This window comes from Desmodus rotundus, chromosome 1 (genome assembly GCF_022682495.2).
Source record: "Desmodus rotundus isolate HL8 chromosome 1, HLdesRot8A.1, whole genome shotgun sequence".
In the NCBI taxonomy this organism is placed as follows: domain Eukaryota; kingdom Metazoa; phylum Chordata; class Mammalia; order Chiroptera; family Phyllostomidae; genus Desmodus; species Desmodus rotundus.
The window spans coordinates 30,890,340-30,910,872 of NC_071387.1; the positions used below are offsets into that span (position 1 = coordinate 30,890,340).

At 37.9% G+C, this 20,533-nt stretch overlaps 1 protein-coding gene across 5 annotated transcripts in view; it reads left to right on the forward strand.

Moving 5' to 3' along the window:
• RNF38 (ring finger protein 38) overlaps window positions 1-20,533 on the forward strand; it is a 118,567-nt gene that overhangs the window by 31,957 nt on the left and 66,077 nt on the right. For 4 of the 5 annotated variants that reach the window (XM_024560273.4, XM_045195095.3, XM_045195096.3 and 1 more), the window contains exon 2: window positions 16,187-16,257. The exons of the other annotated variant lie outside the window; for it this stretch is intronic. In XM_024560273.4, coding sequence (XP_024416041.2) covers window positions 16,187-16,257 — 71 coding nt within the window. The remainder of the gene's footprint in view (window positions 1-16,186; window positions 16,258-20,533) is intronic. 5 annotated transcript variants of the gene reach the window in all.

Below are 20,533 nucleotides of genomic sequence, written 5' to 3' on the forward strand. Positions count from 1 at the left end.
TCCTAAGTCATACCAATTGTGTGTACTCTCTCTGTCATTCTAGGGTGGAAGCATCATGTCATAACATCCTCTACTGTGATAAGAAATAGTGAGGTGGTCCACGCTCGTGGGTGCTGAACCCTAGTGGGGCACCATGTGTCCTGGATCGGCTAGCGTAGCCTAGGAGATCTGAGCCTTTGTGGTCTGTGCAGAATTTACTGGGTTCTGGAGGGATAATGGATTAACTAGCTGATAGCTGGCTTGAGCAAAGGCTTTGGTAAGATGTTGGTAGTAATGAGACCAGGGCAGATTGTATATGATTTTGAATGTATGATTGAGAAATTTGACTGTTTTTAATCTTGCAAGTAGCAGACAACAATTAATGGTTCCTATGTAGGGAAATGATAATGTTAAAGTGAAGTATTAGGAAAGAGTTATGAGTTGATGCTTTAATTACAATAAATGCATAAAAGAATGTTATAATTAGTGTCCAAGGACAGGCTAACATTCAGTGGTAAGTGTAATAGGCTAAATCTAATGTTCACTGTAAGTCAGTGTGGAGGTACAAATTATTTAATACTTTAGGAAATAGTATCTGTTGAAGTCAGTCATTCCCAAAGTAGCTCTGACTCTTTTGAACCGAAAGCCACTTCTCAGGCTAATTTAAATGGACTTGAAGTCATCCTTGAACAGAGTATTAACTTCCCAAATCAAGCCTTTTTGAAGGTGTACAAGCTTTGTATGGAATAGTGTTTATGAATGTGTTAGCCCTTTTGAAATGTCTGGTAAAATTAAATGAGATGAGAAAAGTAGTTTTGGAATCCATCATAGGTGATGTAATTCAATATTAAGAATTATTTGACAGAGTCACTTAGTAACCCTGAACAGGTTAAAAGCCTGCAAAATGAAATTACATAAATGATATCTTTACTTAATCATCCACCTGACAGTCATGGAGGTTGACTGTATTGCATATAGGTGGTTGAGGCACAGTAAGTACCTACCAGCATGGGCAAAGACCATTTTATAACCCCAAGAGTACAGTTCAAAATAGAGAACACTGCTCTTCATACGTTGAGCCTTTTCATTCTCATCATTTCTTCCGCCACCTTCTCCCCTATACACACAGCACGCCATGCCTTCACCCCCTAGCCACTGTCGTGGTTAAAGCAGCCATTCCCAGCTTTGGCTTCACTGTGCTAGATTTGCCGGCAGATGGAACCAAAAATAAGTCTGTTTGTGGGGTTTTCAAGACCGTCAGGTCATGAGCTATTTCAGGGAAAAAAGTTTTGGATAGAAAGGTTAAATCAGTATCTGATAGTATAGAAAAGTGCTTTGTGAGTAATTTTCATTTTAATTATACAAGTAATACCTCTTTCCTTTTGTTATTAGTTTTTAATTATACACATAGTGTTTGTAGTTATAGAAGATGCATAAAGGGACTAATTGGTAATGGAAAATACAATAAAGATAAAATTTAAAAAGATGCAAACAGTACAAAATATATAAACATACCTTCAGTGCCATTGTTCTTTTCAGGGATAATTTCTGTTAATAATATATTGCCAGATAAACTGGACTTTATTATATTTATCTATTGTTGTTCAGCTTGCTTTTTTTTTTTCAACTTAATAATACACCTTTGTAACCTTTCCATTGTCAGTAACTTTCAGGAGGGCTCTTCAGTAGGTGTAGATCATAGGAAGGGAAAATGATTTACTTGACCCTTTCTTACTGCTGGATACTGATACAATCTTCCCGGTTACAGGGTATGCCAGATGATTTTTGGAGGGATGGAGAAAGTACTGTTAACTTTTTCTATTGCCATGTGATAAGAATAAACACTTACTAGTCCTTTTTGTTCAAAGACTGTGTTAAATTCTTTACATACATCATATAAACTTTGCAACAACCTATGTCAGGTGGTATATCTCTTCCCAGATAAAGAAAAATTGAGACTCATTTGCCTAAGGTCTCACAGCTCATGAATGGAAAAACAAGGATTAAAACCCATGCCTGTCTCATGGCAAAATCTTGTTTCTTTTCCACTTCATATTTCTATATCTAAATACATTATTAGCAGGTAAATGTGGTTTTTTTTTTCTGCCAGTTATGTTAGAATTAGCATGAATATAATTTTTGTGTTCTATAAAAATTCACTCCTTGTTGATTTGTTGTCTCTAGTCATTGGTGGCCATCCTCCCGCCCCCTTGCTTTTCATGCATAGCTCCATTCTGCATAGATTTAAAATATGGCAATATGAAGCGGCCCCTCTAGCTCATTTTACTTCCATTTCTTCTTGGTTTTTTGTAGTTTAGAGAGTATTTGATATAAATGTCTTTGTAGCAGTATTCAAGGCTGAGAGAAATTTGTAATAATTCTTCAGCTTCTAATGACCATAATGTAAAACTTCTTATTGCTTTGCCATCGTCCCCCAGACTGGTGGCACTCTAAGGTAGCAGAAGAGAGGGAAGGCATCTCTACCCAAGCAGGAGAAGATTTTTTCTCCCACTTGGTAATGGCCAGTGCCAATTGGCCCTTCTCCTTCCCGACACCTTCTTTGGCTTTGTGGAAGTAAATGTATCCAAGAATAAGTGCTTTTCTATCTCTGAGTCTTTTGCTCAGCTCAGTGAAAGCTCTACTCTGGACTGAACCTCTCCTAAAACTCTTCCTGTTGTATGTATTGGGATAAAGTGTGGAGGTAGGAATCCTGAACACTTTGTTTTAGGTTAGTGAATTTTAACTTTTTGAGAAACCTAGACTACCTTGAGGATCTGCTAAAAACCACTCACCTGGATTGCCTTTGCACTTACAGTCTGAAGTAAACTATCTTGAACAAGTTATTTTAGGGTTGTTCTCTGATATTTAGACTTCGTTGCCCTTCCTAGGTTGAAAGCTGCCTAAAGATAGGAGCCATGGTATTGCTGCTTTTGTCCTTCCAGTATCGGGCTCAATCTGTCAGCTAGGAGGAGCATCGAGTGGTTCATTACTCAACAGGTGATAAGTGAACACTTTTTTAGAGTGTTTCCATTAGGAAGCTTTGAGTTCAGGTGAAAAGGATTAGTTACTTAGATGGAGGATAAACATTTAACAGACAAAGTTGTGTGAATAATTTTAGGTGAGATACCCATCACAGTGACTGACCAAGCATAGGTAGATTGTCCTCTGAGGTGATTTTACTACTGGTATTTATATTTGGGCTCACTTGCATCATCATAGATAACCAAGAGTTGATATAAAAAGATTTTATTTTTACATTTTTTAATTTATTGATTGATTTTTAGAGAGAGGGATGCGGGGGGGAGAGAGAGAGCGAGACAGAGGGAGAGATCGATTTGTTGTTCTTCTTATTCATGCATTCATTGGTTGATCTTGTATGTGCCCTGACTAGGGGTCCAACTTGCAACCTTGGCTTATCGGGACAATGTTCTAACCAACTGAGCTACCTGGCCTTGCAAGAAGATTATTTTGTTCCCTAGAGAGAGGGGAAGGGAGGGAGAAAGAGAGGGAGAGAAACATCAGTGTGTGAGAGATATATCGATCAGTTGCCTCTCATACTCCCTCAGCTGGGGACCTGGCCTGCAACCCAGGCATGTGCCCAGCCTGGGAATTGAACTGGCAATCTTTTGGCTCGCTGGCTGGCACTCAATCCAGTGAGCCACACCAGCCAGAGCAATATTTTAATTGTAAGATTTGTTGAGGAAAAAAACATATATATTGCATCTGATAGTGGGTGAGAAATGGCATCTTTGATAGTAAGATTAGCCCATGAAATCTCATATTCCTGACCTGCTCAGCTGAAATGCTGGGAGAGGGAAGGAAGGGCTGGCCACCTGCCATTGTGGCCTGAGTGGCCTTGTTAAGTCGGCACTCCTATCCTCTTTGCTTCTGAAGTGTTTATCAGCTTGGGGCCAGCAAAGAGGGAAAAGGAAGGGCCTGACCTTCAGCTTCTCTGTTGATAGAAAACTGCTTTCTTTCAGAACTAGCAAGTCAGGAAACAGTCTTCAAAGATTACTGGCTCAGGTTGCCATGGCAAGGCTAAAAGATGGATGATTATCTAATTTATATTATTTATTCTTATGTTTCACTTTTTTAGTGCTAATCTTATTGTGACTAGTCCTTGCTATTGTAAATTAGAATATTTTCCACACATAATGGTAGGAAAAACTGGACATAAAAGAATCCAACATGAAATCCAGAATATGCTTGCCATGTAAGTCTATCATTACTATCTTAATAATGGGCAGCCATCTTTCAGAAAAGGAGCTGAGTGGTTTAGCTTTTTCTAAACTGTATTGAGATCTTTTTTTATTTAGATTACCAGTTTAATGTCAGCTTACCCATCAAGATCATTTATCTTCCCCAGGTACTTTACAATGTGTGTTCCCAATATTTAATATTTTATTTTTTTAAAGATTTTATTTATTTTTAGAGAGATGGAAAGGGAGGGAGAAAGAGAGGGAGAGAAACCTTGATGTGTGAGAGAAACATCGATCTTTACCTCTTGTACTGTCTCCAACTGGGGACCTGGCCTGCAACCCAGGCATGTGCCCTGACCAGGAACTGAACTGGGGACCTTACAGTTCACAGGCTGGCACTCAATCCACTGAGCCACACCATCCAGGATGCCAATATTTTATTGATATTTTTTATCTACTTTTTACATTTTTGGCACCTCCCTCATGAAAACAAAACACCCTGCGACCGCTTTGGAGTGATAAAAGCCTAATTTCAATGGAAGACTCATCTGTAAAACTTTAGTACACATTTATGACTATACACGCAGAGGCTGTCCTTAGCATTAGGAGCTGACAGCATTGTGTTGGAAGCTTAACATTTAAATGAATTATTTTGCCACTTTAAAACAGGTAATAGTTTTTGGGAAATAAAATGTATGAGCCCTGGTAGGTAAGAAAACACAGAATTGCAAAGAACTAGATTATACTATTTGCTGCCCAGAAACTCCACTCAATAAGTTCAAGGCATCAACAGTTGCCTTTGAACATTTAAGAACCAGAAATGAGCATTAACTATTGTTCATTTTTCAAATTCAGTTTCTCCTTCTACAGTCTAGATGATGGTCTGTTATCCCAAGTAGCAACTGTATAGACTTCACAAAATAATATAAATTTAAATTAGAGAAATTTTGTTCCAGTCACTTTTTACTTTTGTTTTAGAAAGCAAATAATTGTTAGGTGCGAGTCACATCTCACTTAAGAATTATGACTTTGGTGTTTGCCTCACATTTTCAACTTGCTAACTTCAAGTGTATTTAAGAATCTGCCTCATTTTACAACCACTGTTATTTACATCATCTCTTTCTAAAATTTATTTTTTTTGAATAGGTGAAACATTCACATGGTTCAAAGTTCAAAGCATAAAAACATATGTAGTGAAAAAGTTTTCTTTGACACCTGTCCTCTAGCCTCCTAGTTCTTTGTAGACCTAGAGGCACTCAGTGTAATCAATTTCTACACATCTGTACTACCCCAGGCCCATTGCATTTTCCCTGAACATTATATAGTGGAGCTCATTCTTGATCAGTGCACAAAGAACTTCCTTGTTTTTCCCCTTACGGTTGCAGAGTGTTCCCTTATTGATGGACATTTAAACTAAGCTCTTACTCATTCTGTTGACCAACTATTTAGCACCTGCTTTATGCCAGACACTGTTCTTTGCACTTAGGATAACAATGTATAAAGCAGGGGCAATTTCCTGCCCTGTGGAGCCAATTCCGATCTTGGGGGATATATAATAAAATATGGTGCATAATTTGTACATATATCAATTTGCCTGAGTGGCAGTATACTTATAAAATGAAATCAGTATTAGAATGTCTGATTTAAAGGGTGTCTCTTTTTTCATCAGGGTAGGTAGCTGCCCAGTTGCTCTTCTTTGATGTACTAGTTTATGTATCTACTATTAGCAATGTTTGAATGCCTGTTTTTTCATACCTCTTCCAACACAGTGTGTTATTAAGCTTTTTGATCTTTACCAACCTGATGTGGAAGAAAGGCGTTTCAGTGGAACATTCATTTGCATGTTTCCTTGGAGAAAAGCTTACCATTTGTATGTTTTGAAAAGTCATTTATATTTTCTGAGACTCTTGTCTATTATTTTCGTTGAGTTTTTATTATTTTTAAGGGTTCTTTATTTATTTACTTACTTACATATTTGTGTATTTATTTTTACCACTCGGACTGTGTTTTCTCCCTCTTACTCTTCCGAAGGAAGAGAAGAACCGTCATCGATGGCGATTGGCAGTGGCAAAAGCAGTATCAAAAGCGGGCTTCACACTCAGGACAGAGGGGTTCTTTAAAAGTTACTAATCTTTACTACATTTTGATTGATTGATTGATGGATTAATTCATTCATTAATCTTAGACCTTGGAAATGTGAGGATTTTTTTCTTAAGCCTCATAATATTGTTGAATGGAGTGTTAAATATTAATATCAATGTTGTATCTGCACTAGAAATTATAGCAGTAACTTAACTTCTCATTTATCATTTAGGGAATGTATTAGGGATTTCAGGTGCTTTAGCCCAAAGACTTTAATTTATAAGAACTAAAGTGTAAACTAAGTGTATTATGTTACTATGTTTGGTCATTAGAAATAGTAGTTAGATAATCACCCATGCTTAACATATGTGTGTATACCTGACATTTTCTATTGGATGGCTGAAACAGTATTTGTCAAATTTCATCTTTATCCCTTATAAAATGGGAAGTAATTAATAAATAAAGTCAATCCTTAGCTTAATTTAAAGCTGAGGGGCAGAACACCTAGTAGTCACCAATTAGATTACTTATAACCAAGGAATGGATTACATTCAGGTCATATTTTGTTTGGATACCCAGTTTCTGCAATCTCTTTATTTCCCACTACAAAGAATAAAGAAATGCTCTGGAAATTGAATTTCCCACCCCAGCCCTTCCTATCTGAGGTTCTCATGTTTCCACACAAATAAAGAAAAGTGGAGCCATTCCTTTTACTACTAATACTCAAGAAAATAGATCAAGTCAGTCACTTCCTTCTTCTCCAAACATATTACTTGGTCTCTATTTTCTACTTGTCTCCTCCTCTTTCTTTATCTCCTTTATTAACTACCCCTCCACCTCTAAAACTAAAATTCAAAACATTTAGTTCTTGGCTGTGAGCTTTTCTTTGGCTACAACTTCTTAGATCTTACTTGTTTCTGAAATTTCAACGACCATTTTGATACAAACACAAAATATATCAATAACAGTTATGTTGCAGGACTAGATGAGAGAGGAAGTGGAATAGGAAGGATGGAAGAGTTTAGTCAGTACTGGAGGAAATACCTAGACGATTTGAGGGTACTTGCCTCTGGGAAGGGAGACTGGGGACTAGGGAGGCGGGTACTGGAATGGATTTTTTTTTTGTCATCACCTCACAAACTGTTTCTTTTTCCTTTTTTTCTTTTTTCTTTTGTTACTTTTAAGAAAACTCATGTACATGTGTTACTATGACATGCTGGTATTTTACAGAATTATTGATTGAGCCCTGACTGGTGTGGCTTAGTGGATTGAGTGCTGGCCTGAATTGGGGAGCCAAAGGGTCCCCAATTCGATTCCCAGTCTAGGGTGCATGCCTGGGTTTTATAGGCCAGGTCCCCAGTAGGTGGCTCGCAAGAGGCAACCACACCTTGATGTTTCTCTCCCTCTCTTTCTTCCCTCCCTTCCCCTAAAAATAAATAAAATCTTAAAAAAAAAAGAATTTCTTCCTATCACCCAGGCATTATTGTATAATTGTTAATATCTTAGTGTATATTCTTTTGAAAAGTTCCTCTGCGTAACTAGTGTGTATATACGTGTGTGTGTGTTTTAATCCAAAATGTGTTTATTGGGTTTGTTCCCCACTCATGTTGATTCTGTTATGCCTTTCTTTTCCTCCTGTAGGCTGTTGGAGAATAGTGGAGCAGCCAACATACAAAACTACTGTCTGTGCGTGGCTAAAGACAGTGGTGATTTTATAGCATCCTGGGCATTTCACATCCATGAAGTGGGAATTGGGGCTCTGCACTAGGTGCTGTTTCTTCTGTTTCCTTTCCTCCTCTTCTGGAGAGGCATATTGTTTTAGGGAGGTTGTCACCACTGGAAAGGGCCATGTGTATTTTTTAACCACCATGAAATCATACTGTTTATATTCTTCTGTAACTGCTTTCTTTTTTTTTTTTTTTAAGATTTTATTTATTTATTTGTGGACAGGGGAAAAGAGGGAGAAAGAGAAAGAAACATCAGTGTGTGGTTGCCTCTCACGTGCCGCCTATTGGGGACCTGGCCCATAACCCAGGCATGTGCCCTGACTGGGGATTGAACCAGCATCCCCTTGCACTGAGCCACACCAGCCAGGGTGATACCTGCTTTTTTAATTTAACATTTCATTTTAGCAAATTTCATCTCATCTAATTTTACTGTATTCAAATTTCTCTATTCATTCCCAGATATCTTGTTTCAACTGGTTTATTTAAACAAATACACAATCTGGTATGCACATTTTATCTGATCGATTTATTTAATTAAATTTATTGAGATAACATTGGCCAATAATGTTATATAAGACATTGTATCTGATTATTTTCCCTAAATCTCTTTTAATCTAGCACAGTTCCTAGCTTTTCCTTTTTCATTTAAAATAATAACAACTCTGACTTATTGGAAACCTGAGCCAGTTCTGCAGAACTACTTTTGGATGAGTTGATTGATTCCTGGTGATGTCATTTGTTCATCTATCACCCATAGTTCCTGTAAACTGGAAATCATATCCAATAGTGGGATGGATCCAAGTGTGAAGTACTTTTTGGTTGAATGCCAAACAGAGGTTATGCCTGAATTTCATAGTTTATCCCATCAGAAATCATATCTGGACCACTGTTAGTAGTGCTAAGATTGTCCATTGGATTAAGATGATGGGAGTTGATCTCCATTGTGTAGTTAGGTTCTCCTTGCAGCTTGTGACTGACCTGGATAGTGTTACTTTGGCAATGTACAAATCAACATCCCCACTCACTTAATGGTTTTAACCTCATTAATTACCTTTGCCTGAATCATCAGTTTCATTGGTTTTGCAAAATGATGTTTCCTAATTTTGAAAATCCTTCTATAGCGTATTAGTTTATATTCTTTTGTAACGAAGAACTAAGTAGAACTAGATCTATTTGGTTACTCTAAAAAGTAGGATAAATGCTTAATTTTTTGGTTTTAATTACATTTTTGAAGTAAGAAGCTGTTTTTTAATAGACACCATAAGAAGAGACAGTTGAGGTTTTATGTCCCCCACCCCCTTGAGACTCTTGAGGACTCAGATTTTCCTTGAGATGATGTCTTGGTGAGCTGCACTATAGCTACTACAGTCTTTTTTTTTTAAATTTATTTTTAGAGAGAGGGGAAGGGAGGGAGAAAGAGGGGGAGAGAAACGTTGATCGGTTCCCTCTTGCATGCCCCCAACCAGGGACCTGGTATGCAACCCAGGCATGTGCCCTGACTGGGAATCCAACCAGCAACCCTCCATTTCGCAGGCTGGCCCTCAATCCACTGAGCCACACCAGCCAGGGCTCTATTCTTTCTTGTTTTTGCTGCTTTTAATGCTTAAATTGGTAAAACTTTGACCATTGGGAGCTGCTGCTTCTGTCTTGTGGAATAGGTCTTAGAGACCATGTGGTATTTAGGTTTGGTGCTGTTGCTTTCCCCATTGTCCAGTTTTGCAGTTCGAAACTTTCACATTTAAACCCTCAATTCTTTGTTTCTGAGGTGACAGGCAGCTGGCCCCCACGTCTAGGAAATGCTTCAGAGGGACCCACTTCATATTTCTAGGTTAACACATTATTATTACAATATAAACCCCCATCTCAGATGTGCACATTGAAGAGTAATTCTGACAGTGTTCAAAAGGCCACATTTTTATGACAGCTTGACAAGTAACCACCTCTAAAGATGTGCACACTCTGTCCACATCTCTGCACCTCAGTTTCATGGTTTAAGGCGTCTCATTTTTTTGTACCCAGAGTTCAGAGAATATGCATTTGTCTCAACAATTTTTTCTGCTGATGTTTATATAAGAAGATTGTATGTTTATGTTTCTCAAACCCAATACAACTTTCTTTTTTTATATAGCAGTGTTCAGAAGAGTCTTAGTTACATTTCAACTTCCCTGATAGAATATGTCATTTGGGAAATTCTGCTGCGTGTCCACAAAGGGGATTGTGAGTCCTGGATGGATCTGGCACTAAGAGGCCGTATTCCTGTAATACAAAGAACTGTTAAGGAATATTGTTTGGCAGTGTTTGAAATTTATTACATACTGGCATGATAATTTGCTCCAAGCATGTTTACTGCATTTTAGTTTAGTTTCCTTTTAGGAAAGAAGTGTCCGGGGTCGTGATCAGAAAGGTCTAAGATAGCCAGGTCACTCGAGGCCTTGGAGACCAAGGTGTAAGGACTTTGGGTTTTATTTTGAGTGAGAGAAGAAACCAGGATTTCAGAGGAGTGTGACATGATCCATCTGGACCTTTAAAAGTGTCATTTATGCTACAATGTGGAGAATAGACTGAGGGGTGGGGGAACCAGGGAAAGTTTACAGGGAAGGAGTAGAACTAAGGACACTAGTTAGGAAACTGTTGCATTAGTCCAGGCTTTGCAGTGGAGGTGATGCTAAGTAATTATATTTCAGGCATATTTTGAAAGTGAGGCCAACAAGGGTTTGCTAACTCATCAAATGGGGAATGTAAGTGAAAGAGAGGAGTTGAGGATGATACCAAGGGTTTTGGCAAGAGGATCTGGTGAATAGTTCTGCCATTTACTGAAACTGAAGGAGGGGTACGTTTGGAGGAGATCAAGAGCTCAATTCTGGACATGTTAGGTTTAGGATTCTGATTAGATATCTAAGTGTTACTGGTCAGGTAGCAGTATATAGAAATACGGGTTTCTTTGGGGTGGGAGGTGGGGGAGTCAGACTTAGAGATATTTTGGAATCATCAGCCACGGAACTAGTTGGGATCACTAAAGGAGTAAATATAGATAGAAAAAAGAAGTCTGAGGCTTGATCCTTGGGACATAACAGCTCTTAGAATTCCGGGATATAAGGAGAATCCAGTAAATGGGACTGAGAAGTTGCAGTCACTGATGTGGGAAATTTCCCTGAGGCCACAGGGATAAAAGGGTTTCAAGAAGAGTGGAGTCACCTGGGTCAAATGCTGCCACTAGATCAAGAAAATGAGGGTTCAGGATTGACTTTGACTATGGGATTTCACAGTGTGATTGTCTCTGGGTGCATGACAAATAGTGTCTCTGCTTTACATCACTGCTTTGCCCCTGTGGACACAGAGCACTAGCTGATATTCTTGGCAGTTGCTCTGTTTCATGTGTGATCTCTTTGAGTTCCTTAGTTTTAAGCTTTGGGCTCTATATCCTGACTTTGGTCCTCACTTCTTTTCTCTTCCCTCAATTTCACACATTTTTCTGACTCTTCCCGGGACCTTGTCTTTTTCCTTACAGTGTTTCTGCTGTAGTTTGTTTCTTTGATCCCAGCATCTTCTGCTTGCTTAAGTGGGTTTATAACCATTTTTGGTGTGTATCATGGACTTCTTTGGTACTCAGATTAAGTTTGTAGGCCCTTTCCCAGGAGAACATTTATAATTGCTTGAAGTAAAATACATGAGAGTACAAAGGAAACCAATTATACTGGAGTGATAAAAATATTTTTTCATCTTTATTAATGCATTAAATAAAACATTGTAGCAGTGGGCCTAATACTGTAAATTCATAGTAGTGATAAGTGTAAATGATGTAATACTAATGTGGTTTGTTGCTGTAAGCATAATAGAGAATTTTTACATTTCAGTTTCAAGTTAATGAAAATAAAAGATACAGTTTTATTCCCACGTAAGTCTTGTGTCCCAGGTTAAGAACGTAGAGTGAGAACTGTAATGCTGGTGTGAACAGGCCGTTGAATGGGTCACCAGGTGGAAGAACAGGCCTTGTCTGCATGGAAGCATACTGCCACTTTTGCCCCCGGGCACCTACCAGGCAACATTCGTCATGGGGAGAGGATTCAGACATGAACTTAATGCTTTGAGTAGAGTGCAGAATTAGGTTCTTCAGTAGGATTAGTAACTTTATAAAATGTTTTTGAAAAATATCTGAACACTTGTAAACACTGTCATTTAGTATGTTTGGCTATTCTCTCCTAGATTCTTTCAAGTTTCAAAAATTGGCCCCTTTGTTCTATTATAGAAGGTTTCTTTTGTTGCTGGGTACTTCATTCTCTGATTAGCTTACCCAAAGCTGCCTTAAAATCTATATTTCATTCTTTAAAAGTTCAGTTTGAGCTGTCTACATCCTTTATCTTACGGGACAGGGACCACTGGGGAGGGAGGCTGGTGCTTGTGTGCATTCATTCACTTGTAGGGTGCTTCTGCAAAAGGCCCTTTTTCCTTAATGGCAAAGGAGTGAGTTCTGATATTCAGGGCAAGAGGTCAAGGAGAAACCCTGCTCATTTTTACATTGGGTTGTATGTTTTCTTTTGTTGGGCTTCAAGAGTTCTTTGAATGCTTTCAGATACCAGTCCTTTATCAGATATGCATTTTGCAAATATTTTCGATTGATTTGTGGCTTTGTCTTTTCATTCTCTGAAGAGTGTCTTTCACAGAGCAGACGTTTTAAATTTTAATGAAGTCTATCTTACCAGTTTTTTTCTTTTATGGATCATGCTTTTGGTGTTGCATTTAAAAACTTGTCGTCGGCCCTGGCTGAGTAGCTCAGTTAGTTAGAGCGTTATCCCAATACACCAAGGTTACAAGTTCAGTCTCGGTCAGCAAGAAGCAACCAATGAATGCATAAAATAAGTGGAACAACAAATCGATGTGCCCCTCTCTCCCGCCATCTCCTTTCTCTCTCTCTCTCTCACTCTCTCTCTAAACAATAAATGAAAAAAAATTTACAAGCTCATTGTCAAACCCAAGGTCACTTAGATTTGTCTGTTATCTTGCAAAGTGAACACAACTTCAAGAAGTTGTGTAGTTTTGTGTTTTACATTTAGGTCTATGATCTATTTTAAATTAATTCTTGTGAAAGATACAAGGTCAGTATCTAGGTTCATTTTTTTTTGTATGTGGATATCTTTTCATTTATTTTTAATACTCTCTTTCAGAAGAGGTTTTTAAGTTGCTAAATAATGTATGTTAACCTTCATCTTTCTAGCTCTCATGGAGTCTAAGTTTTTGGTGATGGTCCCAAGTAATGTTCTCCCCAACAGTCATTATTTGATAGTATTATATGAACTGTTTCCAGCACAATTTCATCTTTCTTAAACTGTGTCCAATAAAAAAACACATGACATGATAAGTTAAATACAAAGGTTTTGTGTAAGAATAAAATAATGTCTCTTTTGTTACCTCTTTGTAGGTATCTAATGCATACACATAATCATCAATTCTTTGGGTTCTTTCCACTAGTATAACTTTAGTATTATGTTATACTGAATTAATAGAGTGAAAGTAAGTATAATTTTTACTAATGCCTCCTTGAAACACATCCATATTTTTTATACAGTAGTTTATACTGTGATTTGATTTGTCATTCTACTATCCCAGAAGATTGTAATATTGGAGGATATTATTATATATTATTTTTCCCAAATCATGTTTCTGGAATTTTTTTTAGGTTGTTTGTTTTTTTTAAGATTTTATTTATTTATTTTTATACAGAGGGGAAGGAAGGGAGAAAGAGGAGAGAAATATCAACGTGTGGTTGCCTCTCGTGTGCCCTCTACTGGGGACCTGGCCTGCAACCCTGACATGTGCCCTGACTAGGAATTGAACCAGCGACCCTTTGGTTCGCACGCAGACTGGTGCTCAATCCACTGAGCCACATCAGCGAGGTCTGGAATATGTTTAATGATGTTAATTCATACCAGTAGCAAAGGGAACTCTATGGTTTTTATTATTATTATCCATAATTGTAGCATTTTGGCATTTGTACCTCCTCCACACATGTCCCCCACTCCCCTCCCCCCCACCTCATCCTTCCTAGAATTGTTATCCAGTGGCAAAAACGTAAGCTTACTAATACGGTTACTTCTGAGAAACAGAAATCGATAATAAATGTTAACATGTTTTTTCAGCATCTTTTGATGTGATCAAACTTTAAAAAAAGTTTTCCTCTAATATTGTACTTTGTTGGTAAATTTTCTTTTATTGACTTAGGTTAAAGAATCAGGCTTTCCTCAGGCAAACATGAGTAGATTATGTTAACACTTTATTAAGTGTGTTGTCACCATGCTATATATACACTTTATGCTACAGTTTTATTTAGTATTTATTTTATTACCATGTTTGAGTGAGATTAATTTTTCTTATTTTAATCCTTTTTGTATGTTATAATCAATGTCATGTAAAGCGAGTTGGGAGACAGCAACTTATACTGGGTAGGTTAGGAACAGTCTGTCATTGGGATTAGTATATCTGTATATTTAAAGAAATGAACTGGTAAGCCTATCTAGTAAGGAGTTTTTTCTTTGTAGTTTTAAAAATAATGTTCTCATTTCTCAAAAAAAATAAAATAATGTTCTCATTTCTCTGCTATTGCCAATTTAATTATTTTATCATTTTATTTTTATGAATGCATAAGAGTAATACATGATAAAAATCAACCTTTAAACAACTCTACACAAGTAATTTCAATAAGTATGAAATTTTTAATATTAGGAAAAAAGGTGTCAAAGTTGGTAGCATTTTTTCTCAGTGGCATATGAAATAATTGGATATCTAAATTGATGGCATCATAAATTTTACAAAATACAGTATTTGTCAATGTAATGTCTACAGGGATGGTAATGGGATGTCCTTAGGTTCACCTAAACACAAATTCAGACTGGTAAAAATACCATAGGTCTCACTTGGCACCACCTTACTCAGAGGGGCATAGGACAGAAACTATGACTTGTCAGTAAGACAGTGGGAGTCCTTGCTGCAGTCTGTGGAGCAGTTCATACTTTCTGAAATACTCTTCTCATAGCTCAGGTTCAGAGAGATGATATCCACATCGGATGGTGGATAGGCATAGTTTTCAGGATTCTCTGTAAGGGACATACCTAATCACATGTCACCACACTCAGAGAAGCTCAGAAACATGGTTTTCTACTGTGTCTGCTTCCTTCCAGTAAAGATACAGTTTCCTAATTTGGTAATTCCTATCATAAGCAACACTGCCAAGTAACATAGGTGGCATGCTGTCTTAGTCAGGTTAATAGGGATTAACCCAAGGTCATATTCTCACACATAAGAAGAGGTTTTAGTCCACAGTCATGCATGCTGACCTTCCGCATATGGCTGCTTGTTTTAATAGCTTCTTTCAAGTTTTTCTTACACCAAGATTATTTTTGAGTCTACATTTTTGAAAAAATACAATAAAAGGGTTTTTTTTTAAGTCTACATTTTCTTTTTAAACTGGTTTCAGACTGGTAAAAGCACCAGAGATTTCACTTGGCACCACTTTATTCAGAAGGGTACAGGCCAGCAGCTGTAACTTGTCAGTAAGACAGTAGGTCTTTGAGTTACCTTTTTTTTCCTGTATGGTGTGAGGAATCAAAACTTTTTTCAAATGACTAATCAGTTCCAATCATTTATTGAGTAATCATTTGTTTTCCTATTGGTTACAAGTGTCACTGTTATAGAGTAGTTATTATAGTTCCTCAAATGAACAAATGGTTGGGTATATCAAAAATGTATACTTTTTTTTGTTACACCCAAATGTATACTTTTAAAGTAATAAAAATCTATAACCATGTGATTGCATATTGTTATTTATATGATGAGAATTTATAGGGTCATTGTTTTTTCCTCAGTGTATGTATAGTCTGAAAAGGAGTATACTTTTTTCCTAAAAAGAAGTTTGCCTTATTGAGGGCTGTTGTGCTTATTTAAGTGGACTGACTTTGGAAGCTAACCACTCAGTATTGTAGAAAGTGGCAAATTAGGGGTTTGAATGACAGAGCTGCCACTTTGTGCAAGCTAGCCTGTGTTTTGTCTTGTTTTAGATTAAACTACATGAGAATAATCTTTCCTGCCTACTTCCTGGTATTGTTGAAGATTAGATGGGATAATGGATTTAAAAGCACTTATAATAGGGAAAGCAGTTTCAAAGTAAGGAATTATTGCATCTTAACTTTTCCTCCCTTTCTCTTGTAGGTAGTGTTGGTGCTTCTTTTCAGTGCCAGTCCATCCATCACGACCACATTTGTCATGATGACAGTGACAAGGTGAGGTCCGTGTTGATGTTTACCATGGTGAAAATGCATGCTGCCCTTACATTGCTGGAGCTACTTAGGGCCAAGAGAGTGTGGCTTGGGGACACAGTGTTGAGATGCAGAGGGCCTTGCTGGTTTGTGTGTCAGGTGATTAAAGTGCTCCAGAAAACTTACTAATTCCTAGGACATGGGCTGGACTCTTGGCAGACTCTCCATTTCCTTACCCCATCCCTGTCCCCGACACACCATACTTCCTCTTTTTTTTTCACAGCCTTGAATGCATTATCTTAACATATGAACAAGTGCTCCTAAGCTGATACCTTTCTCAGAGATTTCTGTCTGTTTCCAATTTGAAATATCTTAGATATTTCAATTTGGTTCATTTTTGTAGTTGATCGTGTTTGATTATGATTCCTTCTCGTATTTACTTTTTTTTTTTTCTGGCTGTTTCCAAAGCCCAATTAAAATGTTAAGGATTAAGGATGGAACCTGTCTGATTCATGCACAGAACAAACAAAAAAACACCACCCTGCTTTGGGCCTGTTTTTTAAATCAGGTCCAAACTCTTGGTGGTTTTGTTTCATTTTGGTGTTTTGCTTCTGTTCTTTTTATCTCTAAGAAACTTGGTCTTCGGGGGCTTTCCAATACTCATCAGTACCCTGGGTGGCCTAACCCTTTCTGTAGATGCTAATATGGGTTTTGTGTTTGAAACATCTGGCTGCCAGTGTTGGATGGGCCAAAATTTAGTCTTTTCCACCGTCAGTTTCTGGTGGCTTCCCTCCCATTTCCTGTATCTTGTACGCAGGAATGTATCACTCCTTTGGTAGTTTCCCAGGCATACCAGTCCAAGTGATCTTTTTCTCTGCTGTTTTAATCAAGGTCTTCCTCCCCCATCCTGTTGGAGCTCAGTCAAGAAGTTGGTTGATACTGGGATTTTCCAAATAGCTTTCTTTGTTCTGTGTTGATCTGTCTATCTTTGTGAGCTTTGCTCAGACAGTTTACATTCTGTTTACAAAGAGAATGATATGTTTTTAGCATTCCAGAATTTTTTTTTTATTACGGTAATCCAGAGGCATGGGTTTAACTTTTAACTTCTTTTATAATAAAAGTAAACCACTGTAGTTGGCTCCATACTTCTGTATACAACATATTTTAGAAATAAGCTTTTAAAAATAAGAGTGATGATAGAGGGAAAAAGGCAAAATCACTTTAGGTCAGTAATATTACAATATTTGGGGGTGAAGCTTTCTTTCCCCTACTAAGTATAATATGTCTTTATCCATTTGTTCATTTATGGTGGGAAAGCCAAATTCTGTCTCCTGGTTTAGAATCTGGAGATGAGATTTCTTTCCACCTCAGATACTTTTTACTTTAAAAAGATTTTCCTCCTAATTTCTGAATCTTTGTGTGACTGATTTTGTGCTTTTAGGAGATGGGAGTTTTTCTGAAATACATGGGGAGGGGGGAGAGAAGTTTAAGGGATTTTGTCACTTTCTGTATTTTTTCGGGCTATAAGACGCACCACCCCCCAATTTGGGAGGAAATGGGGGTGCATCTTATAGTCCTAATGTAGCTTACATATACATATTGGTGAAATATAATGTTATTTTTATTAAAATATTTTACAACATTTTTTGCTTCAAATTTTTTTTTCCTATTTTCCTTGTCTAAAACCTAGGTGCGTCTTATGGTCTGAAAAATACAGTGGTCAGCAGATGAAGGAACTTTCAGAGATACTCTCCTCTGTCTTGCCTACCTTGTGTATACTTGGGAAATGGAGAAGATGGGTTAGGATCTCTTGACTACATTTATAATTTATTTAACTGATTCAGCCAGTAAAGAATATTTACTGGCCCTGTCTGGTATGGCTCAGTGGATTGAGTGCTGGCCCGTGAACCCAAAGCTCACTGGTTCGATTCCTAGTCAGGGCACACGCCTGGGTTTTGGGCCAGGGCCCCAGTTAGGGGTGTGCAAGAGGCAACCAATCAATGTCTCTCTCATACATTGATGTTTCTCTCCCTCTCTTTCTCCCTTCCTTCCCTTCTATCTAAAAATAAATTTTTTAAAAAATCTTAAAAAATATATTTATTGATTGGCAGCTTTGTGTCTAAGCAGTTAGATGATGCTTCACGTTACTAAACAAAAGTTGCTGTTGTTTTCATGTGCACAATATAACTGGAGGAGGCAGACAATAAAATAAATGTAATAGTAAATCATGCGGTCTGTTATAATAAACCCAGTGGACTAAAGAAAATGTAGAGCAGAATAAATGGGATGAGGACCACCAGGATGGTACTGATTGCTTTAAATAGGATCATCAGGCACATTCTGGGGAGTAGAGTGGTAGATGGCATGTTGAAAACACCTGACATTTCTTTTTTTTTTTTTTAATTATATTTTATTGATTATGCTATTACAGTTATCCTGATTTTTTCCCCTCTTGCCCCTCTCCCCCCAGCACCCCCCACTTCCTCTGGCAATCCCCCCCACCATTCATTGTTTACGTTCATGGGTCATGCGTGTAAGTTCTTTGGCTATTCCATTTCCTATACCGTACTTTACATCCACATGGCTGGTCTTTTTCTTTTTTAATTGTTGTTAAGTTACAGTCCCCATCCCCCTCTATCCCCCCCACCCTTGCTCTCTCCTGCCCTGTCCAATCCCCACTCCCAGAGACAATCCCCACCCCATTGTCCTTGTCCATGGGTCTGACATTTCTCTGTATAACAAATGGGTGTTGATTTTGCAAAAACAAAAATGAACCTGCTGCCTGATATATACAGCTTGGATGTGCATGTTCTCTTTCTCCTTTTCTTTCTTTCTCCTCCTCTGTTCCTCTCCCCCTCTGCCCCACTCCCTTCCTCCCACTCTCCCTCTCAGAATTGAAGGGATTGTAGAGCACAGCTAATTCAACCTCTGTGGGAGAAATGACTTATTCAGGAGTCACCCTACAGTGCTGGGGCTATATGGCACAGGTGAGCACATGTAAGCAGGTCCTTGGTGATCGCAGACGAAGAATTGAACCAAACACACAGAGTTTATAGTAGAAAGAGAGAGCAGATTTATTAAGTGATGGTATACTCCCCAGAACATGAGAGCAGGCCAACTCCAAGCAGAGAGATATTGACCTCTGGGGCTGGAGGGATTCTATCCTTATAGGGCGGATATTTCCTGGCTAGTTTTGGCAGGCTTTTATTGGGCATGTACATGTAGTTGTATTACTTTAAAGCTACTGCGCATGTGGTCTCCCATGATTTTCCTTGATTGGCCACCGGAGAAGGAGGTCATACAATGTTAATTTATTATAATGCTATTATAATGAAGCAGGAGTCTTGAAGCATCTTCTGCGCAGATGCATTCATACGTCACCATGATTCAGTGTCTTTCCAGAAAGTAGGGACAACCAGTCTTAGAACAGGGTCTCTGTCCTATATCATTGTCCTTTATCTTAGCCCTGGGGCACCTCCAGAGTTTCCTCCTTCCTGTCTCCTGCCTCGGCTAGACCAGATCTTCTATCCCTGGTACACGTCAGGTAAAAATAATTCTTTAGCTATTCTGAACACATTGTCCAAACACATATTATCCTCACTTAACTTTCAGGAATGGCCCATTTCTCAGATTTGGGAATAAAAGGCAATTTTTCTTAAAAGTTGACTAATTTTAACTAATCCCTGTCCCCACCTCACTCCTGGTAATCACTAATCTTTCTGTCTTTACAGATTTGCCTATTCTGCACATTTCATATAAATGGAATCATGTAATATGTGGCCCCTTTGTGACTGGCTTCTCTTGCATGATGATTTCAAGGCTCATCTATGTTGTAGCATGAATCAGTACCCCATTCCTTTTTAGGGGTGAAAAATAATTCATTATATAGATCTAACACATTTTGTTTATCTATTCATTAGTTGATGGATATTTGTTTTCCTATTTTGTTTATATGAATAATGCTGCTATGAGTATTTACATGCATGTTTTTGGGTGGTTGGTCACACAGTAGATTTTTATTTAATGTTTGGAGAACTGCCAAACTTTTTTCCAAAGTGGTTTGCACCATTTTGCATTCCAGAAAATGCTTGAGGGTTCCGGTTTCTACACATCTTGCCAACATTTTTTTTATTGTTTTTTAAATTATAGCCATTGTAGTGAGTGTTAAGTGGCATCTCATTGTGGTTTTTATTTGCATTTCTTTAATGACTAATGATGGTGAGCATCTTTTTATATGCTTATTGGGCATTCCTAAATCTTCCATGGTCAGTTAAAGAAGACTCAGCTAAGGATATTTGAT